Below are 26,987 nucleotides of genomic sequence, written 5' to 3'. Positions count from 1 at the left end.
TGTGCTGCAGCTCGGCTTTCAGAAGGAAACTGATCCCAGGGCCTGGAGGGTTGGCAAAAAGTCCCTCTTGCACTGGAAAATATTTGTAGTCCGGCTTTGCCTTTATTTACCCAGAACATTTAATGTGCCTTTTTTCCTCATCTTTCACATCCGCTCAGAGAAGATGTTAATTTTCTGAAATTAAACACTTAGCTTGATTACTGTTTTGTTAATTGCTGCATTCAAAAACCCCTGGTGCTCCTGCCTGTTTAACATGGATGGTGCTGTGAAAATGATAGGCGCAGAGTTGGCGTGCAGGTGGATGGACAGCAGCGTCGGAATTGCCAACCCGACACCCCCACTGGTGCCTGCTGGAGCAGCTGGGGCCCTGCCTATGCGGGAGGGGGCAGCCCAGCCTGGGCATAGCAGAGTGTCTCCCGCAGGGCCGTGTTTTGGGAGGACAGTGCACCCGGGAAGTCCAGGTCTCACCAACATCTGGGAGAATGTGGGGTCTTAACTGCAATCACAGTGCCCGCACAGAGATGCCGGAGGAAGGAAAGATCACAGAGAAAGCTAAAGCCACACCATTTGCTGATGTCTGAGATGAGTTTAAGAAGGATCGAGGCATCCATTCATACATTTATTTGATAATTTATTAAATCATTCAATGAACATTTCTCAAATGCTGTCATTAGAGGAATAATAGCACCTAGCTAGACACTGGGGAACAGTAGCCACTCAGGTGGATAGAGGGCATGCTCTCCTGGAACTGACATTTGCCAGAGGAGCGAGGACAGACTCATCACCAGTCTCCTCCTCCCTCCTGCCCCCTGTGCCTTGGCCACAAGGCGAACAGAAACTATCTCGTAATCCAACTAGAGGCTCCCTCTGTAATGAGGGTGATGACAATCTCATTTGGACTTTGAACAGGGGAAGGAACTTACTACATCTCACTGCCTGGCAGTCCCATTTTCACTGAACAAGCCGTGTATTTAGAGTGCCCAAGAGGTAGTAAAATGAGCAAATAGGTCCCTGGGGCCCGTGGGGCCCTCTAGTCATCCTCAGAGCCACACAGCTGTTCTCCAGCTTTTAGCAGCATCTTAGGCACTGCTCAGGACCTGGAACAGGGAGCTTTCCTACGCCCAACCACCGCGTGGCCCAGCATGTGAAATCTGTCCGCAAGAAGTTCAAATTGGTCAGATAGTAAGTAATAAGATATCCCACCCTGTACTGTCACTGTATAGCAACAACCTCCTCGGATTGAAATGCTTTCTAGCAATGGCATGTGATCATATCCTAACTTTTGCAAAGTGAGAGCTAGCACCTCAGTGGGCTGTGGTACCCATAGCCTGGCTGAGATCCCCCTTGGTGACTTTCTAGGCATCTGAGCCCAGTCTCAATGAGTGCTGGGGATCAGAATGGGAGCTCCCCAAGGCACAGACGCTTGTCTGTGCTGTTTGCTCCTGTGTTCCTCAGGCCTGGAGCCGTGAATGACACACAGAAGACATCAATAAATATCTGTTGAGTAAGTGAATGGGAGCCCCTAGAAGCAGAAGCCAAGGAGTCAGCATGTGGAAGGCAGTCACAAAGATTGTGGTGAATGAATGAATGCATTTCCAAAGTTAATGCGCTTAAACAAACCCCCCTTTGAATCTCACTGTTTTCCTCTGAGTACATCAGGGCTTCTGGTAACATCCTAAGGTCATCCCCTTAAGTTTTCCTTCTAAGAGCCAAAGGAGAGGAAGATACCTTGTCCCCTGGCTGACATGGAGGGAGCACCTGCCCACCCGTGGACCACCAGGATATATTCTGATCACTACACATCAACCAAACATTTATATACCAAAGCTTATATGTAGGGATTAAAGGAGCCTGGCAAATATTTATCAAGGTTCTATGCCTAGTGCTGTGGGTCCCTCCCTCATGACAGTGGGGTAGGTTGGAAAGTCTGATTCTCTGCAGACCTCACCACCTAGCGGAGAACCCAAGGTTGCTGGGAGTGGAAGGCCATGACTTTGGTCAAGGGCAATGCTATGTGGTGACCTGTTCCACTCAAGAGACAACAACCCCTGTTTGCAGATGGCAGGACCTTTCTGAGGCCACTTGGAAGTTCCTCCTCAATGCCAGGACTTAAGAAACAATAAAAACAGCCTTTTGGAGATTAACAATGAGAAGAAAGCAATAAAATGAACTACGAAATTGAATTAAGAACAGTGAAATTGTCATTGACTTAAGTTTGTTTTTAACTTTTCCTTATTAAGTTCAGTGAAAGTTTTCCTTAAAGTCATTCCTATCTTTTTGATGTTCTGACTCAATCTTTTTCTCTGCTCTGGAACAAATTTCACCTGTTAATTTCCAGTGAAACCAGCCCTTAAAAATGGACTAGATTCAGCATATGGACCTTAACACTCTAAATTTTTACAGGCAGCAGTGTAATATTGTTTTAATATTTAATTTTGAGATTTACATAATATCTTCCCTCCAAAGAGCTCAATATATTGCAATATCATAAAAGTCCTTTTCATATTCAAAGATTATTCTTTATGCATGCAAATACTATACTTAACCAAGGAATAATGCAAATTAGGTGATGTGTTCAGAGGAATTGGTGGGCTGCGTAATTCATGTGTGGGAAAAGTAGCATCTCTGAGTGAGTTTAATTGTCTAGGAACTTTGAAAATGCCTTAAAAATGGGCAAACTATAGGGGCTTGTGATGACTGACAGAGTAGTGTAGTATTTTTTAAATAAAATTAAGTAACGGCTTGTGTCTGTGTTGTAGGCACAGTGTATATGTTAGTGTTTCACATGCAGTTGGCACCACAGGCCATACATGAACTGTGCGCAATATAAATGCTGCTGATGCATCATACAGGGAAGGGAAAAGTGCTGCATCTCCAAACACATGATGAGGAAAGACAGTCAGGCTCCTCTGAGCGGCAGGTTGAGCCTATGTCGGGTATACAGGTTCTGTTCCTTCCCTGCCGTCTTCATTAACCCCCTGGAACACAGATTTCACTGCTCCCCTTTCTGGTGCCTACTCCTTCCTTGAAGAGTGGCCAAACCAATATCTGTCATTTATCTGATCTAGATGACATCAGTCCCAAACAAAGGGACCAGTGGCCTTGGAAGGAAACAGCCTAGGGGGGAAAAAAAAAGCCCAGCAAATTTCTGTCTGGCTCAGGACATATTCTCAGAAATTATGCTCATCTCCCAGTCCATCACACGGTTTGCAAAGTGATTTTCTCTCCTCTGTCTCATTTGCTTGTCACACAGCACTAGGAAGCAGGTGCCAGTCCTCCCATCTTACTGTGGAGAAAGGAGGGATCACGGCAATTCAATGAACTTGCATGAGTCATGTGAGGAGCAGAGAGAGGGGCCAACCCCACGTCTCCCCTCCCCACTGCACGGCTGCCACCATGAGCCCAGGAGTCAGGGAAGGTGACTGCCCCGAGGGGGGATGAGATGGTACCACACAGCACACTCACCCTTCAAGCCTGGGTAAGTCAGATTAGCCCTCTGAATCAGAGGCTGCAAGCCACAGCCAAAAGGCCAAATCCAGAATTGGATTTGTTTGCCTCTCAAGTGTTTTAAAATTTTCTAATTAGTTGTCAACATTTTTAATCTGGATTTTCAGCTTATAACATCTGGCAGCGCTGGGTATGATGCCACTTGCTGGAGCTGAGTAGGGGCTGCCCCTGTTCTTCTCTTCAACTCCCTATATAGTCCCCACCGCACCCTCTCGTGTGACTCCTGGCTCCGTGTCGCTCCTGCCATTACCTGTCTGGCCTCATGGGTCTTTGAGTGTGTTCTCTCTGGCTCAGATGCTCCCAAATTTACTGACTTTATTTGACCACACTACAAGTTGATTTTATAGATGTGCTGGTCTGATTTGACTTATGTATTTTTTCCAAGATTTCCTCTGAGGTTGTCTTCCCCAACTCTGACAGTCAGAGTCTAGTTGGCAGAAAAGAGAAGTCAAGTTTGTCATTCACTTTAATTCTCTCTGACAGCCAGGTGATCCGGCCATCAGTCTGAACCTGGGGCCAGGTGCCGGAGAGTGATCGCAGAAGTTACTGGTGATAACAACCTCTCTGCAGATCGCTTGGCCACTGGAACAGAGAGAGTTCCACCTGATCTGGCCTAGTTTAAACTCAAGGCAGCTGTATTCAGCTCCAGGCTGCATCCCTAAAGACCTCACGTAAATCTGAGCTTGCATAATTCATGACCAACCCTGACCAAAGGTGATGGACATTTTTTTGACACCTGAAGTGGCCCAGCTACGTGGTCATAGCTTAGAGGGAGCTTACAAGCTACACAGCTCACCATAATGCAACTTTTGATCAGTCTGAGGATAAAATGGCCACAAACCTGAGTATGAAACCCAGAAACATCATTTGCTGGCTGTGAGATGCTGAGCAAATTCCAAAAGCATTCTGACCTCGGTTTCTTCATATGACCCACATCAGTTTTGTAAAGAACTTGGTAGGGGCTTGGCACACTGGAGGTGCTCAAAAATGGTAGTCCTCTGCCTCAGCCTATGGGCTGCATGAGAATCCCATCCTGATACTCTCCGAGCGATACAAGATCCTTGAGTATATATACTTGACTGGGGTCATCACAGAAGGAAATGAAGGCTTGTTGGATCTCAGGATGCCATAGACCCTGTGGTGTGCCCCAGTCATGCTGGTTCTGAGGGAAGAACTGTACCTAATATGTATCCAATGGACCAAAATATGACTACAAAATCTCCTTAGATCAAAACCCTAGGGTCAAGAGAAGCCTACTGGCTTTGTGACCACCTAGAGGTCTGGGACAGGGAGGGTGGGAGGGAAATGCAAGAGGGAGGGGATATGGGGATATATGTATATGTATAGCTGATTCACTTTGTTATAAAGCAGAAAATAACACACCATTGTGGAGCAATTGTACCCCAATAAAGATGTTAAAAAAAAAAAAAAAAGAAAGAGAAGCCTACTGGTGACTTTCTCTGATAGACTGATACCAACCATGACTCTTTTTGTCAGGTAGCTAAATCAGCTAAGATGAGCTGCCTGCCTCCGCTGGGCAGGGCTTATGAGAGCAACACGATGCAGCACCAACGTGGCACATCTGGGCAGCCCCAAGGAAGGAGAGCATGACAATCCTGCCTCTACTGGACAGTAAGAATGGCACACCCAGCCACAGATGCTGTCCATACCTCCTAAACAAAGGAGGAACCAGCCCAGAGCAGTGAGCAGCCTCCCAAAATAGATTCTCACATTCAGATCAAGCCCCAAACCCTTGGCAGACAACTTGTCCAAACCCTTCTCTCACGTGACCCTGATATCCATTGTCAGGATCCAGTTCACCTTGGAACAACTTGTACCCCTCAACAAACACACGCCTATCTCCCATTTCCACCCAGAGGCAGGGGGAAGCCTTTCATGGCTCAGCGTCACAGAGAAAATTGTGGAAGGGTAATCAGCCTGCACACTGAGATGCTATCCACTCAGCCGGATGGCACTGGCTGTCTCTGAAGAACCCCTCTGTGCTTGGAGGCTATGATATGGGGAGCCCAGAGGGACTGCCCACCTTTTAGGGCAGGAAACAGAAGAGAGAATCAGAATGGATGCCCTGCCGACCCTCCTTCTAATCCCAGATTTCCCAAGCCCTTCAAGTCTCTGCTTCCTTATAGGAAAAATGGGAACAATAATGTACAAGTCACAGGGTAATTATGAAGATCAAATGAGTCTGTATATTCCAAAATTGTTTGTCAACTCAAAAGAGACACAAACTATGAATAATAACTATTACTCAATCAGGACCCACTCAATAGTCCCCCCACCATTTCAGTTTGGGCTGTTCCAGGCAGGGAATATATACGCAGTAAACACTTAACAGTTGATTTAATGATTGATTCCAGGACGGCTCTTGGTCAACTTATTTACCTGTCGTCTACCTACTCATGACCCAAACAGTAGGACAAATGTGGCCACAGGTACTGACAAGGGTCACACCATACCTGGAGGTCCAAGGGGGAAGGCTGACCTGGATCTTGCCCAGAGTGGAAGAGCCCAGGGCTGCTCTGGAAAGGGGACAGGCATATCATGACTTCTTGGTGATACAGGGGTTCATCCACCTTGTCTCTTAATGGATCTGAGTGAGTCACTAGGGATTTTATGATGCCTGTTATTTAGTCTCTCTTTCATCCCTTATAAAATCTGGGGCTTCCATTCATGTTTCTAAACTCTTCTTGCAGAGGTACAGGCTCAAGTGTTTATTTTGAAACTTCTCATCTTTTTAAACAAATATCTGTTTGTGGAAAGTAACTTGCATTCACATGTGGACTCACCAAACAGCACCGTGCTCCTCAGAGCCCCACAGCCCACGGATGAGAAACCACTGGTTAACTTGACCTTTATTTTATAATAACCATATGCCACCAAGAAGCACTTGCAACCTTACCTTGTTGATTGTAAACTTTTCTGACACCCAAATTCCAGAATTTCCAAAGAGAAATCATAGATTGGACAGTGACAATGGGGCTGGGACTACAAAATCAGGGAAGGTTAAAAATAAAGGGCCCATGAGAGGGCGAACAAAGGGCATGAGAAATGTTCCTGGAGGGGCCAACGGGTAACGACAGAAATAAATATTTTGAATATTGGTAACGCAGGGTCCCTTGTAGAAGCCCTGGTCCCTCAGCTCCACGGCAGCCTGAGAAGGTGCAGATGGCAAGACAAGCAGATGGGCAGGTTCGGGAATAGCAGGGGAAGGGAAGGGAGGGGCAGAAATCAAAGCAAACCAATATAAGTGGCAGGTTTGTTCACACATGCTTAGAGAGAGGGAAAAGACAGCCAAGCCCAGCGTAACATGACAGACTGGAAGGATTATTATTCCCAGAAGCTGGGACACTAAAATATTTCAGCCAGTTTTCTGCCTTAAACTCTCCAAGGGAAATACTGCTAACAAAGGCTGCTCATGTCATGTGCTCATCATGATGCAGAAATTACCGTTCTCTTCTCTTTGAGTAAGACGGGCTGTCACAACCTTTGTCTCCATGGCACTGGGGCTGTGGTCACCAGCTGGAGGCTTCCACACTTCCACTCTTATTTTCTCACTACACACGTATGCATGTAAACACGTGACCATACGCATACATACAAACACGCACACACGAACACACACACGCTCACAGCAACAACGCAGCCATCTGGATAGCCATGCTCTCTGACGACACCTTTTTTTCTTCTCAGTTCTGACAGCTTAAACCCAAGAATCATCTGTCATCAAAGATGCCTGGTGTTAAAAGAGGTAGAATGAGTCTCGAGATGGGGAGAGGAGGAGTAGGAAAAGATGGAGAAGAATAGAAGAGGTCAAGAATTGGGGGCTATGTGGAGGGAGAGGGAGCAAAAAGAAATGCTCGGGTCCTGCTATTCCGCTAACAAGCTGTCCTTTTAGAATTTGTTGATTGAGAAAAATCCATAATTCCAAGGAAGATCATGGTCCACTGCCCACGACCCCCATCGTTGCCTGTAGACGTGATCTTCATGTCCCCTCTGCAGCCTTGCACCTTCCCTTCAAGGGGGAGATTGCTCATTTCTCTCTAGCTCCTTTGGTATTTACTGCATGTTTACAGCACACAATACTTAGCTCTGTACTTTGTGTCTATGTCCTGGAAATTCTTCAGTGATTGAGTTTCACGGGAGGAACGATGGTGTCCGAGTATCATTGTATCCCTCACAGTGTCTAATCCATAGCTTGGCACACAGTAAATGCTGAATAACTGTCTCAATAATTGAGTGAATAAATAAACAAATGAGTGAGTGCATGAATGGACTGGTTAAATGGATATAAAAAGAAATGGATTGTTGCAAGGGGTGTGAAAAGTAATAAAAGGAAAAGGTCAGAAGAGCAAAAGATACAGAAATAAAGAGGAGAGAAGAAAATGTGTTCTGAGCTATGCATGCCACAGGGATGTACCAGCCATCAGGAGTGATCTACTGCCAACTATCTGAAGTCTGTATAACAGTTTAGCATTCATCTGACCAAGTTGTAAAGGAGAACGTACTGCTGAATTACATGGGTTTAATTGAAAAATAATCTATGAAGGCAGCACTGACTATCACATGATTTCTGGGAAGTTTCTTTCGCTGGGCTGGCTAATAAAGCCGCACTGGTGTTCTCAAGATCGTGCAGTGTTTCTGCCCATCCACCCACCTACCCAACCATCCATCTGTCCATCCACCCTTCCAAGGACATTCGTTGAGCCCCAGCTGGTTGCAGAGCACTGGGTCGTACTCTGGCTTGGATGTACATCTTTGCTTTTGAACTGGGCACAAGAAAACCCCTCAGAATGCAGTTCATTCTCAGAGGTGAAACACTACAGCCTTTTCCTCCATGGCCACAAATGCCCATCGCCTAATACTTTCACTCCTGGGAGGAGGCCTGAGGGCAGACAAACGGGATATGTGTGGCCGAAGCTTTGTTCCTGCACAGAAGTGGCAAAGAGCCAGCCCCGCAGACAGACAGACAGGAGCACAGATGCCTCCAGACTTACCAGCTTGGTTTGTGGTGATGTTGACGGAGACGTGCTGTGGGGGGAAGGGACTTTTGCTGGAGACCCCATTGACGGCCTGGATGTCAAAGGTGTAGGGGGTGTGGGCCCACAGGCTGCTGATGGAGACACGGCACTCAGTCAGGCCCAGCTGCCTGGGAACGAACTCTACGTTGTCATCGCAGCGGGAGCAGCTCCGGCGGTCTGCCCGGCACTTCTTACAGATGATGTTGTAGGTGACATCATCCCGCCCACCCGTCTCCCGAGGAGGGTGCCACTCCAAAATGATGGATGTCTCATTGACAATGGATATGACATTGCGGGGACCTGATGGCACACCTATAGGGAGACAACGAAAGGACAGTGAGGTTGGATAGAAGTTTCCCCAGCATCTCTCCATTTGTCTTTGGTGTGTTCCTACTCTCATCACATACACACATCCCTTCTCCTCCCTCAGCCCCAAATCTCCATGCCTCAATCCATTCTGAGAAAAAATGACAGAGATGACAACCTGTCTCCCACTCCCCTTTTAGTCATCCCCACTGGGGTTTTCCTTCTTTGAATCATGTGTGCCAAGGGAGAGGAGGATGGAGGACTTGGGTACAAGCCCTTCTGTTCGAAAGACCAAGCTGCATCCTCCAGGCAACTTTAGTATCAATAACATGTATGTATATTGGACTCTTATTGGATTCCTTGTCTTTTCTCAATTGGTGTAGAGCTCAAGGGTTGAGGGATAGGAGTGACCCCTCATAAGACCCAACATATCCAGGCATCCTGCATACAATCTCATACAATCTGGGATCTATGTGGTGTGTGCATGGCATTGGGAGTGTTTTTCTGTAGGATGGGCTGCCAGAAGACCTGGAGAGATGAATATTCACATTGCACAAGTTTAGGTGCATGAAGTCAGGAAATTCACGCAGCCACCATTTTTGACCCCATGACACTAGAAGAACACAGGGGTTTGTCCCAGACACTCTGCTAGCTACTTTGCATGCATTTAACACGCCTCCCCCCCCCCACCCCAAGAACGCTATTGGGAAGGTACAATAATTAATTCAATTTTATTGAAAGGGAAACTGATGCTGAGAATGGGGACTGGCTATAGATCATTTTGTCTATGAGAACTAAAATTGGCATGGACACCACATTTGCCTGATTCCAAAGCTCACGTTCTTAGCTATAGCCCTGTGCTGCCTGTTAGTGAAACTATCTTTTCCTACTAAGGGAAGAGCTGGCCTTACTCTGATATGACACTCCAAGAGTTGGCAGTCAAATCTATGAACGGACAACAGGACATTTGAACAGACTGCCTCTCCTACAAATCAGCCTGGCTCACAGGGACTCAAGGAGGGCAGCCTCTTCCCTCTGGAAAGTTCTGCCCATGGCTGCTGGTCACACTCTGGCAAAGGCTGAAATGCCTTGTTGCAAAACTCTAGAAAGCCTGGTGCCTAGTAGGAGGGCAAAAATGCTGCCGAATTAATGGCCGGCCGCAGTCCTGAGCATTTGGAGATTAAGTTGGAGAACCTCCTGCCCAAGAACAGAGCAGATCACAGCCTCTGGCTCCCAGGCTGAGCTCTTCTTATCTTCAGTATCCACCTGATGGAAATGGATCCCTCCTGGAAGCACCGCCCCCCCCGAATGGTGGGCCGGCTGGAGCCACCGCTCTGGATAGTAATGCTTTCAGAATTCACGCACGTGACTGTCGCCAGCTGAACGAAGACGTGTAGGGCAATTCATGCTGGAGACAGGAATCAAATGCCAACACACAGAATGAGGGAATAACAACAAGGTCGGGGGGCACCAGGGAAGGATTCTGTGTTGAATCAGTCAACAGCAAGCAGCTAGAGCAGAAAGCAAATATTAAATCGGATTGTATGAAAACATGAAAGAAAATCAGTACTGTACTATATAAAGCCCATTAGGCCTGAGCTAAAGCACGACTGTCATGCATGCTTGTGACAGGGCAGGATTCATGAAGCATTTTTACTAAAGTCTTGCAAATAGTGTCCAAGAATTCCCCACCCATGTGCCCAGGGATGAACATCCACCTCTTTGGGAATCAGCACACAACTAGTACTGGGCGGGCAGTTGGGACCACGCTAGGTGGGCTTCTACAGGTCGTGGCCAGCCTCACCTCATACTGCACTAGTCACTAAATGGTCATATCGGCGGGTGCCTGTCTTAGACGTGTCTGTTTGCTTGCACTGATGACACTCAGACCACAAGCTCCCAGTGGTCAGTGCCATCCCTGCCTGTCTCATTGTTACAGCAGACAGCCTAGCTTCAGCCACAGGCCGCTGTTTCTCATGATCATAATAATTACGTTCACCAAGCGCGTGCTCTATGCCAGGCATGGGGTAAATCCTTTAACCATGTTATCTTGCTGCATCCTTAGGATATCTTGAGGCTATCACTCAGAAAGCAGCCTTGGGCGGAGGAGCAGAGACAGGTACCGACAGGGAGAGTGACCACCCACCCCTGCCACCCTTTGGAGACCTCCCCACTTCAGTTACCTCCTCTCTCCCTTGAACTTCAACTTCACCCTCTCCCCTAACTCCACCTTATCCCCTTAAATGTGAATAAGTCATTGCCATTTTTTTTTTTTTTGTGGTACGCGGGCCTCTCACTGTTGTGGCCTCTCCCGTTGCGGAGCACAGGCTCCGGACGCGCAGGCCCAGCGGCCATGGCTCACGGGCCCAGCCACTCCGCGGCATGTGGGATCTTCCCGGGCCGGGGCACGAACCCACGTCCCCTGCACTGGCAGGCAGACTCTCAACCACTGTGCCACCAGGGAAGCCCAGTCATTGCCATTTTAAAACCAAAATATGGTCACCTGGCGTTTCTTTCTCTATATTACATGTCCTCTATCTACTCTCCAGCCAATCTTTCCCAAAGCGGAGTCACCCTTTTGGGCCTCCCTCTCTCCCTGCTCAGCCAGCTGCAGCCTGGTTGCTCTCCCACCCCACCACCATGCCTGCCTTTTTTGGCAGGGGGGCCCCTACTTGAAAAATCCAGGGAACACAATTCAGTCCTTACCTTCCTGACAACTCCCTGTGTGGTCACCACATGTGGGAGCCCAACACACAGTCTGTCCGCTTATCTCTTTTCCTCTGAGCTTTCCCTTCCTCTGTATCTCCACTGCCTCACAGTGATGGGCCTCGTCAATTTTCCTGCCCTATTGCAAAGACTCCTAACAATTCTCTAACATCACTTTCCATCTCTCCTATCCATTCTCTCCTGCCAGGGTGTAAGTTCCAAACATACATGCGCTCATACTGTTCTCTACTCAAACCCCAATTATTCAAAAGTTCACCCTCCTTTCCAAGTCCTTCAGGTCCCCATGTGGTCTTGCTGCTTTTGATCTCATCTCTGGTCCCTTGGACCTTAACCCTCATATTGTAACGAACAGGAAGATTCCTGTGATGTCCTGTGCACACTAAGCTCTCTTTACTTCTGCCAAGCCTTTGCACTGTGCTTTCTCCTCTGTCTGGAATTCTTTTCCTTCTATCTACTTGAAGAACTCCTGCTCACCCTCCAGATCCAGCACATTCCACCAGGAGTCATGCATCTCCGCGCTGGGCTTCCATAAGCCCATTTCTGGATGCCTAACTCAGAATCCACCATTGCACTGTGATGGGCTCTTCTTGTATGTCCTCACCATGCTGTGGCCTCCTGGTGAGCAGGGGCTGGTGGCTGGTTAGTCTCCATGATTCTTACGCTCAGCATTTTGCCTGGAAGAGGCCCCATTCCACCAGTTTTCAACCTCTACGCAGTGTGCAAGGCTTCAGGTCACACGTGTGCACCCCTCTCCAGCATGAGACATGATGCCCTGTGGTGGGGCTGAGAGAGGATGCAGCAGCAGCAGCAGGGAGGACCCCGCTTGTGCCCCTGAATGGTAAAGGCTTTGGTGAGATAAAGTGGCAGGTAAGGAGCTGCCCCGTCCCTGATCCATTGGTGCCCATGGCAGCTGGGTGAGAACAACCCTGGTCAATACTTTCTCCATGTCTGTTCATTTGCTTCCCACTCAAGAAGAAAAGCAGTGGGTTTCCAAGAAGAATTTTTCAAGTTTATTTAAAAACAGGCTTCATATGAAGCAACCACCCCTCATTCATGGCTGCACTCCAGAGCAAATGCATCTGTGGGGCATGAACAGGGCTCTGTGGGAGCCGTGGTTGCCGAGTCCAAGGCTGCATAAATCTGAATCCTTTCCTTCCAAGGAGCAGGAACAGACATTAAGAGCCTTCCCTGGAGAGCAGACTCAGAGAGCTCGGAGAACCTGCACGGTGCCTGGGCTCCCAGCACATACTTGTGGAAGTGACCCAAGTCTGGGCCACAAACGATGGCTAGAACCCAATTCATTATTCATTTGTTCACTCACTCACTCTTTTAATAAATACTCTTGCACTGTTCTGGGCACTTGGGAAATAGGAAAAAGCAAGCCAGACAAGCTCCTACTCCCATGGAGCTTACATGGAGAGAAAAAACTGACAGGAAAAAAGGAAACACAGAGATAAAGGAGATGGTTCCAGATGAGAATAAGTGTCAGGAAATAAAGCCATCCCCAGGCTCAGATTGCCTCCCCACAATGCTTGCTCCTGTCCCTTTTCCCACGAGGCTTCGTCCAGGCCAGGCAAGCCAGGCCCAGTGTCTGGGCAGCTAAAACAATGATTGTCCTCAAGTTTGTGCTCCATTGTCCTGATGACAAGGATGCATTGCTGCAAGTAGGCAGCCTAGTCTCTCCTGTGCCTGAACAAAGAGTCTAACCAGAGAGCAGATCTGGCCTCCAAATAAATCTCCCTAGAGGAAGTGCTAGGGCCATTTCCTACCCATCTAGGCTGCATCCCCTGGGTTTGGGGCCCTCCCCCTGCAGAGAGTGTTTGGCCAGCACTGGGGTCCCCAGCAACATCCTCAGGAAGGAGGCCAATTGAGACCAGCAAACCAAAACTTTAAAGGGGGAGTGGAGAGGGAGGCCAGAGGGAGAAGAAAATCTGCTTTCTCCGTCCTCAGAAGCCCTCGGGAAGTACACTGGCAGGGCTCAGAGCCAGGGTCTCCTTGTCTAAACTCCCTGCTCTCTCGTCCGTGTCCTCGTTTTTCTTAATTACATACAGACAGGCTTTTTGAAGCCTCTCTGATCTGTTGCCACGGTTACTACTGATGAAAGCTTCCTGATGAAAGGGCTAGGAAAACTCAGTCCTTTTAAAGGATGGGAAAACTGCTGAGCTGTGATCCTCTGTCTGGGTGGAAGGAACAGGGTGGATTCTGGGTTGTAGGGATGGGTCTCCAGGGTCTTCCAGGATGTTCCTGAGAGGTTGGCTCAGACTGCATGGAGCATGGATGGCGTTGGGACTTCAAAGAGTTAAGCAGAAATGATCCTTCTAGAGCCATAGGGCTAGCCCAAGTGTTGTCACATTGAGATAGAATCTCCTGCTTCTTAATGTGCTTTGGGCCAGATGATTTTTTTTAAAGAATCGAGAGACAGGGTGGGTGGGAGAGAGTAGTTGAGTTTATTTGTAGGCATAAAGCTGGAAATAAGAGCACTCTTGAGTAATCAAAGGGAAAATCTGCTGAAGACAGGGAAGCCCCAGAAGCCAATTTCTTTATTAGGAATCTTAATAACGCCAACATCCTGGTTTGAGAATTTAGATGTGAATTTCTGGCTGGTCCGAGGTATAGAGCAGGCAGTGTCCAGCTAACTGTGCATTGCTGCTGCCAGGGTCTGTGTCCTTGTACCCCTCCCCATGGGGAGCAGGTGAGGGTGACAATCACAGCGAGGCAATGCTCTCCTGGGAGGCTCCTCGTGCAGGCTGGAATTGAACTGCTCTGCATAAGGCCACAGATGAGGCCATCCCTTTTGTGTGCATGACCCATTGAAGAATCTGATGAGAGCAACGAAGATTTTCCTGAGAAAAATGAACATGTACTTGAACATATACTTGTTTCCAGAGACTCTGAGAGGTCTCTGAAACCAACCAACAAACCTCCTAAGTGTTCACAGCAACAAAGTTAAAAAAATATTCTCTTGTTGGCAAAACTTAGGGATGTGAACTTCTAAGCCTTAATTTTCTCATCTGAAAAATGGTAGTTTTGAGGATTTAATGAGATAGTAAGTCCAAGGAGTTTAGCTATATGGTTGGTACCCAGAAAAACTCAGTTAATGTCAGCTGCTATTATTATTAGTATTGTCATTATTGGATGATCTGGTTGACCCACTCGTTGAACTAAGATTAATCTAATTCAACCACTTGTTCCTTGAGCAGAAACCCTGCTGCCCAGACCTATGCCGACATCCATGAAGATAAGAGGAACCCATATGTTTATTAATGAGGCAAGAACCCTTACCTACAGAGTACTGGGAATTGTGGGCACATACAGTTAAGTGTCAAAGCAAGTGATACAGACACAAAGAGTTACAAACGGATGTTTGAGGAATGACAAGATCAATGAAGAAAAAAATTTTTAGAGATGGTGTCTGGGCATCCTGCCTACAAGATTGGAGTTGTACTTGGGGAGAAACACCCTGAAGGCTTTCTGCTCTAGTCTATACCCTCTGGGACACCTAACCCTTGCAAGCACATCCTAGGTAGAGCCCTAGTCTTGAGTATAGGGCTGTGTCTCCAGAATGGTTCCAGCTCTTTTTACCTCCTGGGCTCAGAACCTCTGTGTACATCTATACACCTGCTTTCTGGCCTTCTGAGAGGCTGTCTGGCTTTGACCAGTATCTGGTCTTGCTTATTCTCCTTCCTCCTGGCAGGGAAACCCCACCTTTATACTCCTACAGCAAACTGTGTTCTCTACGCAATCTTCCTTTAGGAGAAAGGGTTGAGATAGGATTTGTGAATGAGCCAAAAAGGACATTTGATACTCAAGACTCTTGAATGCAGAAACAGTGTTCTCATGGCTGAGAAGAGTCAAGATTTTAGTTTGGAAATATGTGGTTTGCATATTTTAATGTGGGCTGAGGATTAAGAAAGGAGAGAAAGGGAGATCAGAAAATAATATCAGGGATAGATATGGCAAAAAAAAGTGTGTTGTGAGGGGCAAGGAAGACATGTGAGGAGTGGTCCAGGACTGGTTATCAAAAGTGATAGTACTATCAGGACATCTCTTTACTCACTGCTCACTGTGACATAGCTACTTTAAGGAACCATGTCTGAGTGATTGGAAGTCTTCCTAGGGAAGAATAAAGGTCTTTGAGATTTTATAGAGAAATAGATAGGAATCAGGGAGAAGAGGCAGACATGGAAATGGGGGCTATGAAGGTCTGAAGAGGTTTTATATATAGGCAAAGTATGCAGGAAACTAAGTCAGGCTGGTGGTTACGCCTTTGCCCTCAATACAGCATACAGGGCTGAAAGCAGGATGGGTTGGAGGGTAACATAAGCCAAAAAGGGGAAAGTTTGTGAATGTCAGAAAGGCTGTAGAGTTACCAAATAAACATGAGGTCAACTTCATGTTCAGCTGTGGTTCCTTCTTTGGTAACTTGTTTATTGAAAACAATGTCAAAACAAAGAACATCTCTTTATTCTCTCTGGCTGCCACGTGTAGCTTTGACACTCTTCAGACTAAGTTCAGCTCTCTCTCTCTCTCTCTCTCTCTCTCTCTCTCCATTTCTCTTTCCCTCCTGAGACACCAATTCCTCTTCCACCATTCCTTCACTTGCTGTAGACTTCCTGGGAGAGATTGGACAAGAGTGACCGCTATGCTAGAGGAAAGGTTTGTGACGTGGTGTGTCGTGCAGGTTCAGCACCTTGGAGAGGAGCATATGAGCCTGAGCACCCCCACTTTCACTGGGGTTCCCTGGATGGCAGTGGGCAGTTCCCAAAGCTTCTCTGTCAGGCACCAATAACACCACAATAACAAGGGTCTTCGACAACAGGGGTTGTAAAGTTTTGTCATTAAGGGGGTGGGGTGTATGACTACTTGCCATATCAGGAAACCAAGAGTAAGTTATCAGGGACCTGGTGGAGAGCAGCGGCATCAAATGAACAGACCGCTGAGGCACCCTCCATTCAATAGTGGAAGCTGAGAGGGGCTTGGGATCTTTGGGAAAAACTGATCAAGGATTATCTATAATTTGTGAGGGATGAGCACCAGACAATTAGAACACTGTTTTGCTCAATGTGAAAATGGTAGTGTCTGAAGTCCTGAGGTGTCTTTTCCAAAGAAGGAGCTGTGCTGGGGGCCTGAGGCACAGGACCGGAAAACTGAGTCATGTCTGTCTCTTTGTAAGCTCAGGTACGCCGGTTACTCCTCTCAAAATGTAGGCTGTCCCTGCTGGAGAAAGGAAGAGAGGACATTGAAACCTGGAGCAGTCATGTTGCTTTACTTTTCCTAACTGCCCTCAGATCTCAATGTTCCCAGAGACAACTTTATGTCACCTTTTGAACCAGTTTAAAATGAACCCCAGGGACATAGTCTTCCTGGGGGTAGACACCTGTGCCATCTGCATGGATGTCAGGAGGACAAGGCTTTGATTGGGTGGAACTCATTTGCTTCATGCCACTGAGTGAGTGAGTAATTTTGGTAGTTTGCCTAGAATAGATTTCTACAAAGATCATCTAAAAGATCAGAGAGATGGCTGTGGTTTCCTTTTCAGTGGAGTTCTACATGGAATTGTGAATTTCATTTTAACAACAAACCCTCTATGCAAAGTACTATCATAGGCATTTTGTTACATAACTTAATGAAATCCCATTTTCCCAATATCCCATGGTGTAGGAACTATTATCCCCATTTTACATATAAGGAAACTGTAGCTCAGAGCCATTAAATAACTTGCCTAAATCATGTGGTGGGTGAATGCTGGAATCAAGACTTGAGTACAGGCTTGAATGGTTCCAAAGTGCACTCTTAATTACTCTTCCCCCTAGGGTGGAGGCACCTAAGGGTGCAAGGTGCAAGTGTAATGCAAATGTAGCCAGGTGCTGGGGGGTAGGGGGTAGGTCCCTTGTGGAGGCAGGAAGCTCTTGTTCCTGAACCGTTTCAGTAGTTTCCCTATAGGAACAGGGCAACCGTGGTTCCAGGGCCTTGCTGAGCACGTCTGAGTCTGTTGCTCTTTAGGGTCTTGGAAACACTGGTCCTGTACTCAGGCAATTCTCCTAATTATAAGAGTTAGTAATAAGAAGAAATGACTAGTCAAAACAAGGAGAGACCCCGCTGAGAGGGATTTCAGGAGCATCAAAGAACCCAGTGTTACACATTTCACCAAACACCAATGTTTGTAGAAAATAATTCTTGTTTCTCCTGCTTCTATGGAGCTAATTGCCTGGGAGAGAAGGGGGTGAGTTTCACTTTGTGGGAAAAGAGACAGCCCCTCCACCTGGCCTAAGCCAAAGCCTGAGCATGTAGGTTTCCCCAGGGCTGCAGGAGCCCTTGGAGGATGGCTGAGGGCCCTGCATCCCAAGAGGCAGTGTATCTCAGCAGGAATGGCTGACAGCCATCTTGCGTCACTGTCTGTGTGAGGGAGGGATAGAAGGTGGAATCTTCTATTTGTGGCCCAAAGTGAGGCCAGAGAGAGGGGAGCTTGGACATGACACCCCCTGCAGATTCCTTGGGGACACTCCAAGTCAAGGAAAGCTAGAGGTCATGTCCTCTTAAAGACCTGCCCATCAAGACCTCCTTCCTGGCCCTGAAATGTGGCCTCCAGGGCTTTCAGAAGTGGTGAAAGATCCACTGGACTCACAAAGAAAATCGGGCTGAGTGCCAGCTTTGTGACTTTAGGCAGGTCACTCATGCTCTCTGAGCCTAATCTTTCATGGATTCTTGACTGATCAATCCATCTGTGTTGCTGAGACCCTACAGTGTGCTAAGCCCCGTATGTAAGATTATGGTATGAAAAATTCCCTGGCGTCTACCCTGAGGAGCTCAAAGTCTGCAGGGGAGGTGGGCACCTGCACAGCTGTCACACAAGCCACTGACTGACAAGACTGGTAGAGACGCATCCCCAGGCCCTGAGCAGGCCAGGCACCATGCTGCAGGGACATGCAGGGTCCCTGCCTTCTTCCTACTTATGGGAGAATCAAATGGCAGAATATACGTTGAAGCCATAGTGTATCTTAGTATGCTCCACATGCATTAAAGACTATTCAGTATAGTTACCCAGGAATCCCTGCCCATCCATGCACCTTCCAGCAGAGAAAGAGTGACCACGTGCACACCTGTACAGTGAATAAAAGACGCTGTCCAGAACATTTGACCTGAAGGCCCTCTGACCACATCTTCCTGCCTAAGGCTTTTGAGGCCCCAGGCAGATCTTCTCTATGGGATCTACCAGGCTTCTACACAGGGCTCCCACCCCAGACTGGAATTCTTTCTCTGCGGGATTCAGGTAGTCCCTGAGAGAAAGAATCCCCATAGATCATCCTGCTGAAAGATCCATACACTAGGTCACAACCTGCCAGGAAGGCTGTAAGGTGTTTGCTGCCACCAGAGGCAACAGTATAAGCCAGTCAGATTCTTCTTGAAGTCAAAGAACTTTGGGACACACTTCAGTCTTTGGCACAACAGAAGGATAGACCGTTCTTGGGCAGGGTCTCCCACAGAGCACCTTGTTTTGGAATATCATTCTTACTTGATGCAAACTCAAACGCTGAATCACCCCAAACACCTCATTTGATTTAGCATGTCCTGACTCAACCCAGAGCTTGGTAATTTCCCCCAGGCTGGTGCCAGTGTGGAGACTGAAATCAGGAAAGAAATCTAGAACAAGGAAACTGATCCTATGTGTCTTGAGGTACAGTTGGCAGTCACTAGGCCAAGGCCTGTCAAGGATGAGGGTCACACACTTGATGGAAGCTTTGCAGGTAAAGCATCTCAACTCCTCTGAACTCCTCTCGGCACAGAGCCTACTCTGAACTCTCAGATACTAGGTACTAAAGAGAGAAGGGCAAGGATCTTCCAAGGTAGTTTTTAAAAGAAAATAACCATCTGGGCCAGACTGGAGAAGCCCCTACAGCATGCAGGGGTGGTAGCTGGGATAAGGCCTCAAGGCTACTGCAGGATAAGCAGTAGCTCTCTCCACCATCCACAGAGAGAGTGTGGTGCCCATAAAGGACTCCTGCATCTCCACAGTTCTTCACAAATGACAAAAAGCCCCTCACCGTGTGGCAGAATTTTTCCAGTTGTTATAATTCTCCATCTTTTTTAGAGGCTGTATAACAGAATGGCATCAAGAAAACAGCTGGGAAGAGACTATGGGTTACATAGTCATGGATTATTCATTTAATTTTCCCTGGGAATACACAGAAGAGTCTCCCAGCACTGCTGTATGTGGTTCTAAAAGAGACTTGTACTGTCTTTTTCCAGGTGTACAGAAAAGGCCCAGAATACAAAGATAACAATTTAAGGTTAAGGGAACAAAAAGAGAAATTGAAAAGGCAGGTATACCTCCCAGAAAGGTTTGGGTCATCAAAAGCAAGTCCTGATTCTGACACTTCATAGACACACTCATTCTTGGCATGGGAAGGAACCTTGGAGGTCAGAGTGTGTCCCTGGTGGTGAATGCCCTCTACAGTCCCTACCTGGTTGGCCAGCCTCTGTTTGATTCCTCCAGTGATGGGAAGCTCACTACTCCCACCACCAGGAAGTCATCTGCTAACAATAATCATAACCTCTTTGAAAATACAATGAAAAAAGTTCCCTATTCTCAATACCACAAAACCCATAAAATATGTAGAATTAAATCTCACCAGACCTGCATAACACTTGTATGGAGACAACTATAAAACTTTACTTAAGGGCACAAAAGAAGACTCGAACACATGCTCCTGGATGAAGAGATGCACATCATAAATATGATAGTCATCTCCAAAGTAATCTCTCTAGTCAATGCTATCCCAATCCCAATGTAGTAGGATTGATTAATGAGCTGTGCCAAGCTGATTTCAAAGCTCATCTTGAAGATAAAAATGTTTCAGAATTGGCAAGATATTTTGACAATGAATAATATGTACAGACTTGGTTTACCAGTTATTGAAACATACAATAAAGCTACTATCTTTAGAACAGCTTAGAACTGGTGCCAGGAAAGACTAAACAATCAATGGGAAAGAATAAAGATAAGTCTGTACAGTCACTTAGTAGGTAATAAAAGAGTTATCTCACTAACATTTTGGACAATTCAGATGGAGCTCACAGGATGTTAATTTTTTAATAAATTTATTTATTTATTTTTGGCTGCACTGGGTCTTCATTGCTGTGTGTGGACTTTCTCTAGTTGTGGTGAGTGGGGGCTACTCTTCGTTGTGTGCAGGCTTCTCATTGCGGTGGCTTCTCTTGTTGCGGAACACAGGCCCTAGGCACACAGGCTTCAGTAGTTGACGCACGTGGGGTCAGTAGTTGTGGCTCACAGGCTCTAGAGCACAGGCTCAGTAGTTGTGGTGCATGGGCTTAGTTACTCCATGGCATGTGGGATCTTCCCAGACCAGGGCTCAAACCCATGTCCCCTGCATTGGCAGGCAGATTCTTAACCACTGCACCACCAGGGAAGCCCCGGGATGTTATTTTTAATAAGAGAAATAAGAATACCAATATCACATCTTACACAAAAATAAATTTTAGATGGAGGAAGGGGCTAAAAATAAACTCTATATAAAGATTTAAAATAAAATATGAGAGTGTTTTTATACCTTAGAGTGGGGAAGACATATACAAAACCCAGGCAAAAAGTCAAGACACAAATCCTCAAAACCAGAAAGAGAAAGATGGTCAGGTATGAGCTCAAAAATTAAAAACCTCGATAATGCCAACAAATACACTTATAAATAGAGTTAAAAATAAGTACAGGGCCGGGGGGCAAGATGTCACATATAATTAATAGGCATCTAGAAATCAATTTTTAAAAATAGAAAAAGGGCAAATGTTATGAACAGTCAATTCCCAGAAGACAAAATAAATTGGTCAATATATGAAAAACACTAATTTATAATGAGGGAAATACCATCAAAATTACTAGGAGGTCAGTCAAATTGGCAAAAGCCAGAAGTCTTGATAACATCCAGCTTGGCCTGCCAGTGGGGAAGCAAGATGTACACCACTGGTAGGCGTGTCACTTGGTCCAGTCTTCTGGGGAAGCACTTTGGTGGTATTGATTGGCTTTCTGAGTGTATGTGCCCAGTAACCCAGCAATTCTATTTCTAGGTGAATTTCCTCCACAAATACAGGCTTATGTGCCCCCAAGGTATGTCTGAGCGTTTTCATGGCAGTATTGTTCGTATTAGTGAAACACTGTGTTGGCCCAAATGCCCACCTATGGGGAACTGTATAACACAGCAGAGGTTGCTCTTCCCCTCCCTCCCCCCATCCCCCTGCTCCCCCTCTCTGCCATCTCCCCTCCACCACCACACCAACTCTCCTCTCTTCCCCAGTCTCACTGAAGACACATTTCCCAACCACTTCCACAGAGATCACATGAGGAATCTTGACCAATGAAATGCAATCCTTCACTGTCTCAAGCAGACATCAGCATTACTGTGCTGTCGGGCCAGCTCAGAGGCAACCGTACTCCTTCCTGAGGGATACAGTCCAGCACTGCGGGTAGGGAGCCCTGAACCCGTCAGTTCTGGGCAGAAATCGGGCCCTGACACTCTCGAATGTGTGAGCTAGGGTACTAGCCCTGCCAGGCCTCAGTTCTCTCATCTATAAATTAGGAATAACAGAGGTAGCTATCTTATATTCTGTGAGGTTAATTGAGAAACTCCATGTCAGGGGCTTAATCAGCATCAGCTATTATGTTAGGCGCTTATGTTCCTGTTCCAGTCGGTTGTGGGCTGTGTCGGGGAGCACCAGGCACACAGCACTTGGGGTTCACTCGGAAGAGGCCTCTGCCCTAGGCCGTGGTGGTGCACAGCCTTCCCCATGCAGGGGGTACAGGTACGGGCATGGCTAACTTCATCAGAGCTGCCTACAGCCCTGGAAGGACCAGGAAGCCCTTGTCCTTCCACAGTTGACAGGCACTGGCACAAAGCCTGCCCTTTGCTCACAGGGAGAGTGAATTCTCACCTCATAAGCAAGTTCCCCTGTGCTGGCCAGCAAACAGCACCCTCTCTGGAGTAACAGAGTTGCTCTCCATCTCTGCTCACTGAGCACTGGTAGGGCTTGGTGGTGATCATGGCTTTCCATGGCCCACCTGCCCCCCCGGCCCCCAATCACCCACCAACAGAGACAGCCTGCACCAAGGCACATCTCACTGCACAGCTGTCATGCTGGCCTCACTTCACGCTGCAATGTGGAGCTTCCTTTATTGCCATTTCCAAGATGAACAGAGCTTGTGAGATGAGCCCCAGAGGGGCTGCTCAAAAGGCCACCTTGGGCATCTCTTGGCAAGTCTAAGCCCACAGTCACGAGAGGTGGGTGGGAAGACACACACCAAGACTACCATTGCCCCAACCTTCTCTCCACAGAATGGGGATGGAGGACAGAGCCACCTCTGTGTCCAAGTGGCTTCTGGCCCTCTACCCATCAACCCCTGAGACAAGCCCCCCTTCTTAATGTGGTTTCAGAGTCAGAGCACCTTGATTGAGTGGGGCAGAGGTGGTCTCTGGCACAAGCTGGAGGGAATCCTGGTCCTTCCACAGTTGACTTCAGACTGCAGCCTGCTCTCTCTCTGCAAAGTCATCCGTGATCTTTTACCCATTGGGGAGTCCAGACTTTAAGCCCACAGCCAACCCCCTGTCATAACAGTTCTCAGTTGTCTGGCTCCAGCTGGACACTTTACAGTCAATTGTGTGGAAAGTTTCTCAGAAGACCAACACAGAGTTTCAAAATAAATTACTCTAAAATGCTATTGTCCTGGGGCTTCCCTGGTGGCGCAGTGGTTGAGAGTCCGCCTGCCGATGCAGGGGACACGGGTTCGTGCCCCGGTCTGGGAAGAACACACATGCCGCAGAGCGGCTGGGCCCGTGAGCCATGGCCACTGAGCCTGCGCGTCTGGAGCCTGTGCTCCGCAATGGGAGAGGCCACAGCAGCGGGAGCCCCACGTACCGGAAAAATAAATAAATAAATTAATTAAATAAAATGTTATTGTCCTGGTCCGATGCCACACATAATTCAGACAGCATGGACATGCCCAACACTGACTATGAGACTCATTTCTTTCCACTTCACCCAACCTCCCGCACAATTCAGAAGGCATCACCAGTACCTCTTTGTATACTTCCAGTTGGGAGTAGATCACTAATCACTCAGGGGGCTTCACTCTCTTGGACGGTGTTCAGAATCTACCCTTAGACTAAGTTGAAAGTGGCTTCCTTCTAAATCTCTGATGAGAGTCAAAGATACCTGGGGCTCTTGGTCTTTGTCACACCCAAGTGAAGCCATCAGGGACATCTGTGGGTCTCTGGCTCTAACTGCCTTGCTGCATTCACATGTTTTAGCCAACTGGGGCATACAGAAGATCACAGTCCTGGTCTGGGAAAGGGTTGGCTAGTGCCACATTTCCAATATGGCAGCTGGAGGTCCAGAGAATGAAAACAGGGGTGGAGCCAGTGATTCCACCCAGTGTAATGTAGTTGGAGGGTAGGTTCTGAACTCAGTCCCTGGACAAGGTCAATGATCAGTAACAGAGGGGTGCAGTGGGTCCATATTTGTTCCAGGACTGATTGGCAGTGGTGACTTTGAAAGGTGATTGCAAAGAAGAAACGGGTTGGAGGTCTAGGAGGGAGTCCCAGACCTGACCCCCTCCCCATGGGACTTGGGCTTGGCCTCTGGTGTCAGAACTGGATCAGGATCTGATTCTGGGTTACATGGATGGAAGAAGGCGGACTTGGGGAACCAAGACCTTAGTCACAGCTGGGGACCACCTATGAGGAGCTGGGGACCAAGGTGGTCTGCACACGTAACACACAGATTAGTGATCACATCGTGATGGGGTGGAGATAGGGGTGATGGTGTAAGATTCCCGCCAACCTAGGATGACTCTCCAGAAGCAACTGCCCTAAAATGCCCATTTTCCCCACACTTTTTTTTCTGTTCTTATTTTGGACCATGCAATTCAGATATGACTCAAACCTTATTCATAACAACCAAAACAAAGACAATTTTTGAGCCCTTACCATACGTCTGACAGTGAGTTAGGTATACACATCATCACAACTTGGCACAATAATAAACAGTATCCTCATTTTATGGAAAAGAACAGAGGTTCAGAGAGGTTAAGTAACCATGGCAAAGGAGCCAAGAATCCAGTCTGGTCTACCTGATCCCAAGAGCAGGGCTCTTACCACCTGGCTATGTTGGGCACCTACCACGTAAGGCCACAGAGGGGATAAAAAATCAAATCAGCGTGTCGACAGCTTCCAGTCCAGTGGACAGAGAAAGCCCTACACCTGAATAGATCTGAATAGAATATTCAGAGCGTGCATCTCCTTTCCTGGGGATGAGGTAAGATGCTGGCAGAACACAGAGGTTGCACAGCCACCTGCCTCCGACTGTCTCCTCCTTTGAGGAGGAGAATTGGAGCAGAGAAGATTTAAGGACCCTGAGCTACAGCTGCCATCAAATTCCAGCATCCCTCCGAGACCAGCCCCACCTGGGATCAGAGCCTGCAAATTAGACATCAGAGCCATTGCCTGAAGGCCAGCAAGGAACATTCAGGACAACAGAGGGTCCTAGAGCCATGGGGTAGACAGTTTTGTTCCGATTTTCAAAATAGAGAAGAAAGTAGATTAAATAAATAAATTTTACCTCAATCCCCTCCTACTTCTGAAACTTCATAGTTAAATCAGTGCATGGTGAGCCTCGAGGAAACAATGACAAAAACCAGCATGGGTCTCTAAATATGGCCACATGACACTGTTTCTTTTTAAAATGTATGAGCCTTTAGAGAAAAAGAATATAAAGAGTATACCTAGGTTTTAAGAATGGAAACTGAAAAAAGTACACAGATACTTGTGTACTGAAGGAAGAAATGTTAGCAAAATGTTAATTCCAGCGCTTGGATTTTAGCTGCTTTGAAAATAGCACAAAAGTAGGGTAAGCAACTCCAATAATAGTAGTAAAATAAAATATCTTACTTTCATTGAATGCTTCCTGTTTGAACAATGCCAAACACTGTTCTAAATAGCATTACTCCATTTAGACCCTTGACGACACAGTGAGGCAGACACTAATACTATACCCACTTTTTGAATGAGAAAGTAGAGACACATAGCCCTGTCCCTTGCCCCTCATCACACAGCTGGCAAACGTCAGAGCAATGTTTGAACCCAGACACCAGAGCGCACACTCCTAACAATTATGTTAATATTTGTCCATTGAAATCAGTTTTCAAAATGGTCTACACTTGAAAGAGCATGGTGCCCAAATCCACAAGGCAAAATGTCTGAAGTTACATGTGTAAGTGCAGAAAAGGGGAGACCCAAATGGGCAGCATTTCCTAAAGGGACAAACAAAAACTTTGAATGTTCAGTGGTCAAAAAGTATGGTCGGAGCCCACGATGCGAGAGGCTGCAACCAAAGTGAACAATCCCTGGTATCCCAGTCACAGGAGAAAATCCACCAAGTTTCCACTGGATTTTTGGGAGCAAGGGTCATATGTTTCAATCTGGCTGCCATGTTTTAAGAGTTGTATTGATAAATGTGAGATTCAGAAAAGGCTGCCAGGACACTGGGGTTCAGGAGATCATACGTGTTGGGGAGTAGATAACTTAACCAATGCTTTGCCTACAGTAGGTGATTAAGGAAGGATAAGGAAATTCTTCGTAAGCACTGGAACCACTGGTTCCACCTGCAGGACTCTGGTCCTCAATGGTGGACCAGTGGTGAGGCTGGGAGGAAGGCAGTGCCTGATCCAAGGTCCAGAAAATCTCTCTTACAGTGATGGGTGATGGGTGCCTAACAGTGGAGTGGAGCTGCCCTGCAAAATATATCAGCTGTCCGTCATCACAAATATTCAGAAAACTAAAAATGGAACGACTACCTCTCAGGGTTGTTGGAGAGACAAGGCTGGCACTCAGGAGGGGTTTGGGTGGCAGGGCCTAGAAGGCTGCTCAGAGTGTTAATAATCTGTGACTCCAAATGCCCATTAGATGAAATGCTCTTAAGAGGAAACGCTGAAGCAGAAACAGCGGAGCCTGTGCCCGGCTATTAGCTTAAAACTTAGAGCTGTAGGATACCTCCTAAGAGTTATACCCACTTGGGTCCAACAACTGTGAAAAGAAATTGTAGATGATAGAAGTGTGAAAGTCCATGTACACAGGTAATGCTGACCCTTCTTGAAACAGCACTGACAGTTCTAAATAGCTTTCAGATTGCTGTCACACTCCCTCAATTCTGCATCTACATGTATACACTACCCAGATCCAGGCGCTCCGAGAAGCAGCTTACCCTATGACTCTTGCTTATCTGTGACCCCTGTTGGAATCTCATCTCAAGGAACACACAGATTACCTCCCCCTCAAAAACACAAATGATGTATTTTTATACGCAGTGTGGATCACAAACCAGGGTAAAATCAAGCAGCATCTTTGCCTA

General features: G+C 47.1%; 1 protein-coding gene across 1 annotated transcript in view; it reads right to left on the bottom strand.

Annotated features, from left to right (window-relative positions):
• EPHB1 (EPH receptor B1) overlaps nt 1-26,987 on the bottom strand; it is a 291,623-nt gene that overhangs the window by 107,822 nt on the left and 156,814 nt on the right. Inside the window, exon 5 of the mRNA XM_060010164.1 lies at nt 8,520-8,855. Within this exon, the coding sequence (XP_059866147.1) occupies nt 8,520-8,855 (336 nt within the window). The remainder of the gene's footprint in view (nt 1-8,519; nt 8,856-26,987) is intronic.

This window comes from Delphinus delphis, chromosome 4 (assembly GCF_949987515.2).
Source record: "Delphinus delphis chromosome 4, mDelDel1.2, whole genome shotgun sequence".
NCBI classification, from domain to species: domain Eukaryota; kingdom Metazoa; phylum Chordata; class Mammalia; order Artiodactyla; family Delphinidae; genus Delphinus; species Delphinus delphis.
Note: the sequence above shows the minus strand (reverse complement) of the source record. Positions and strands in the feature narration are given on the sequence as shown.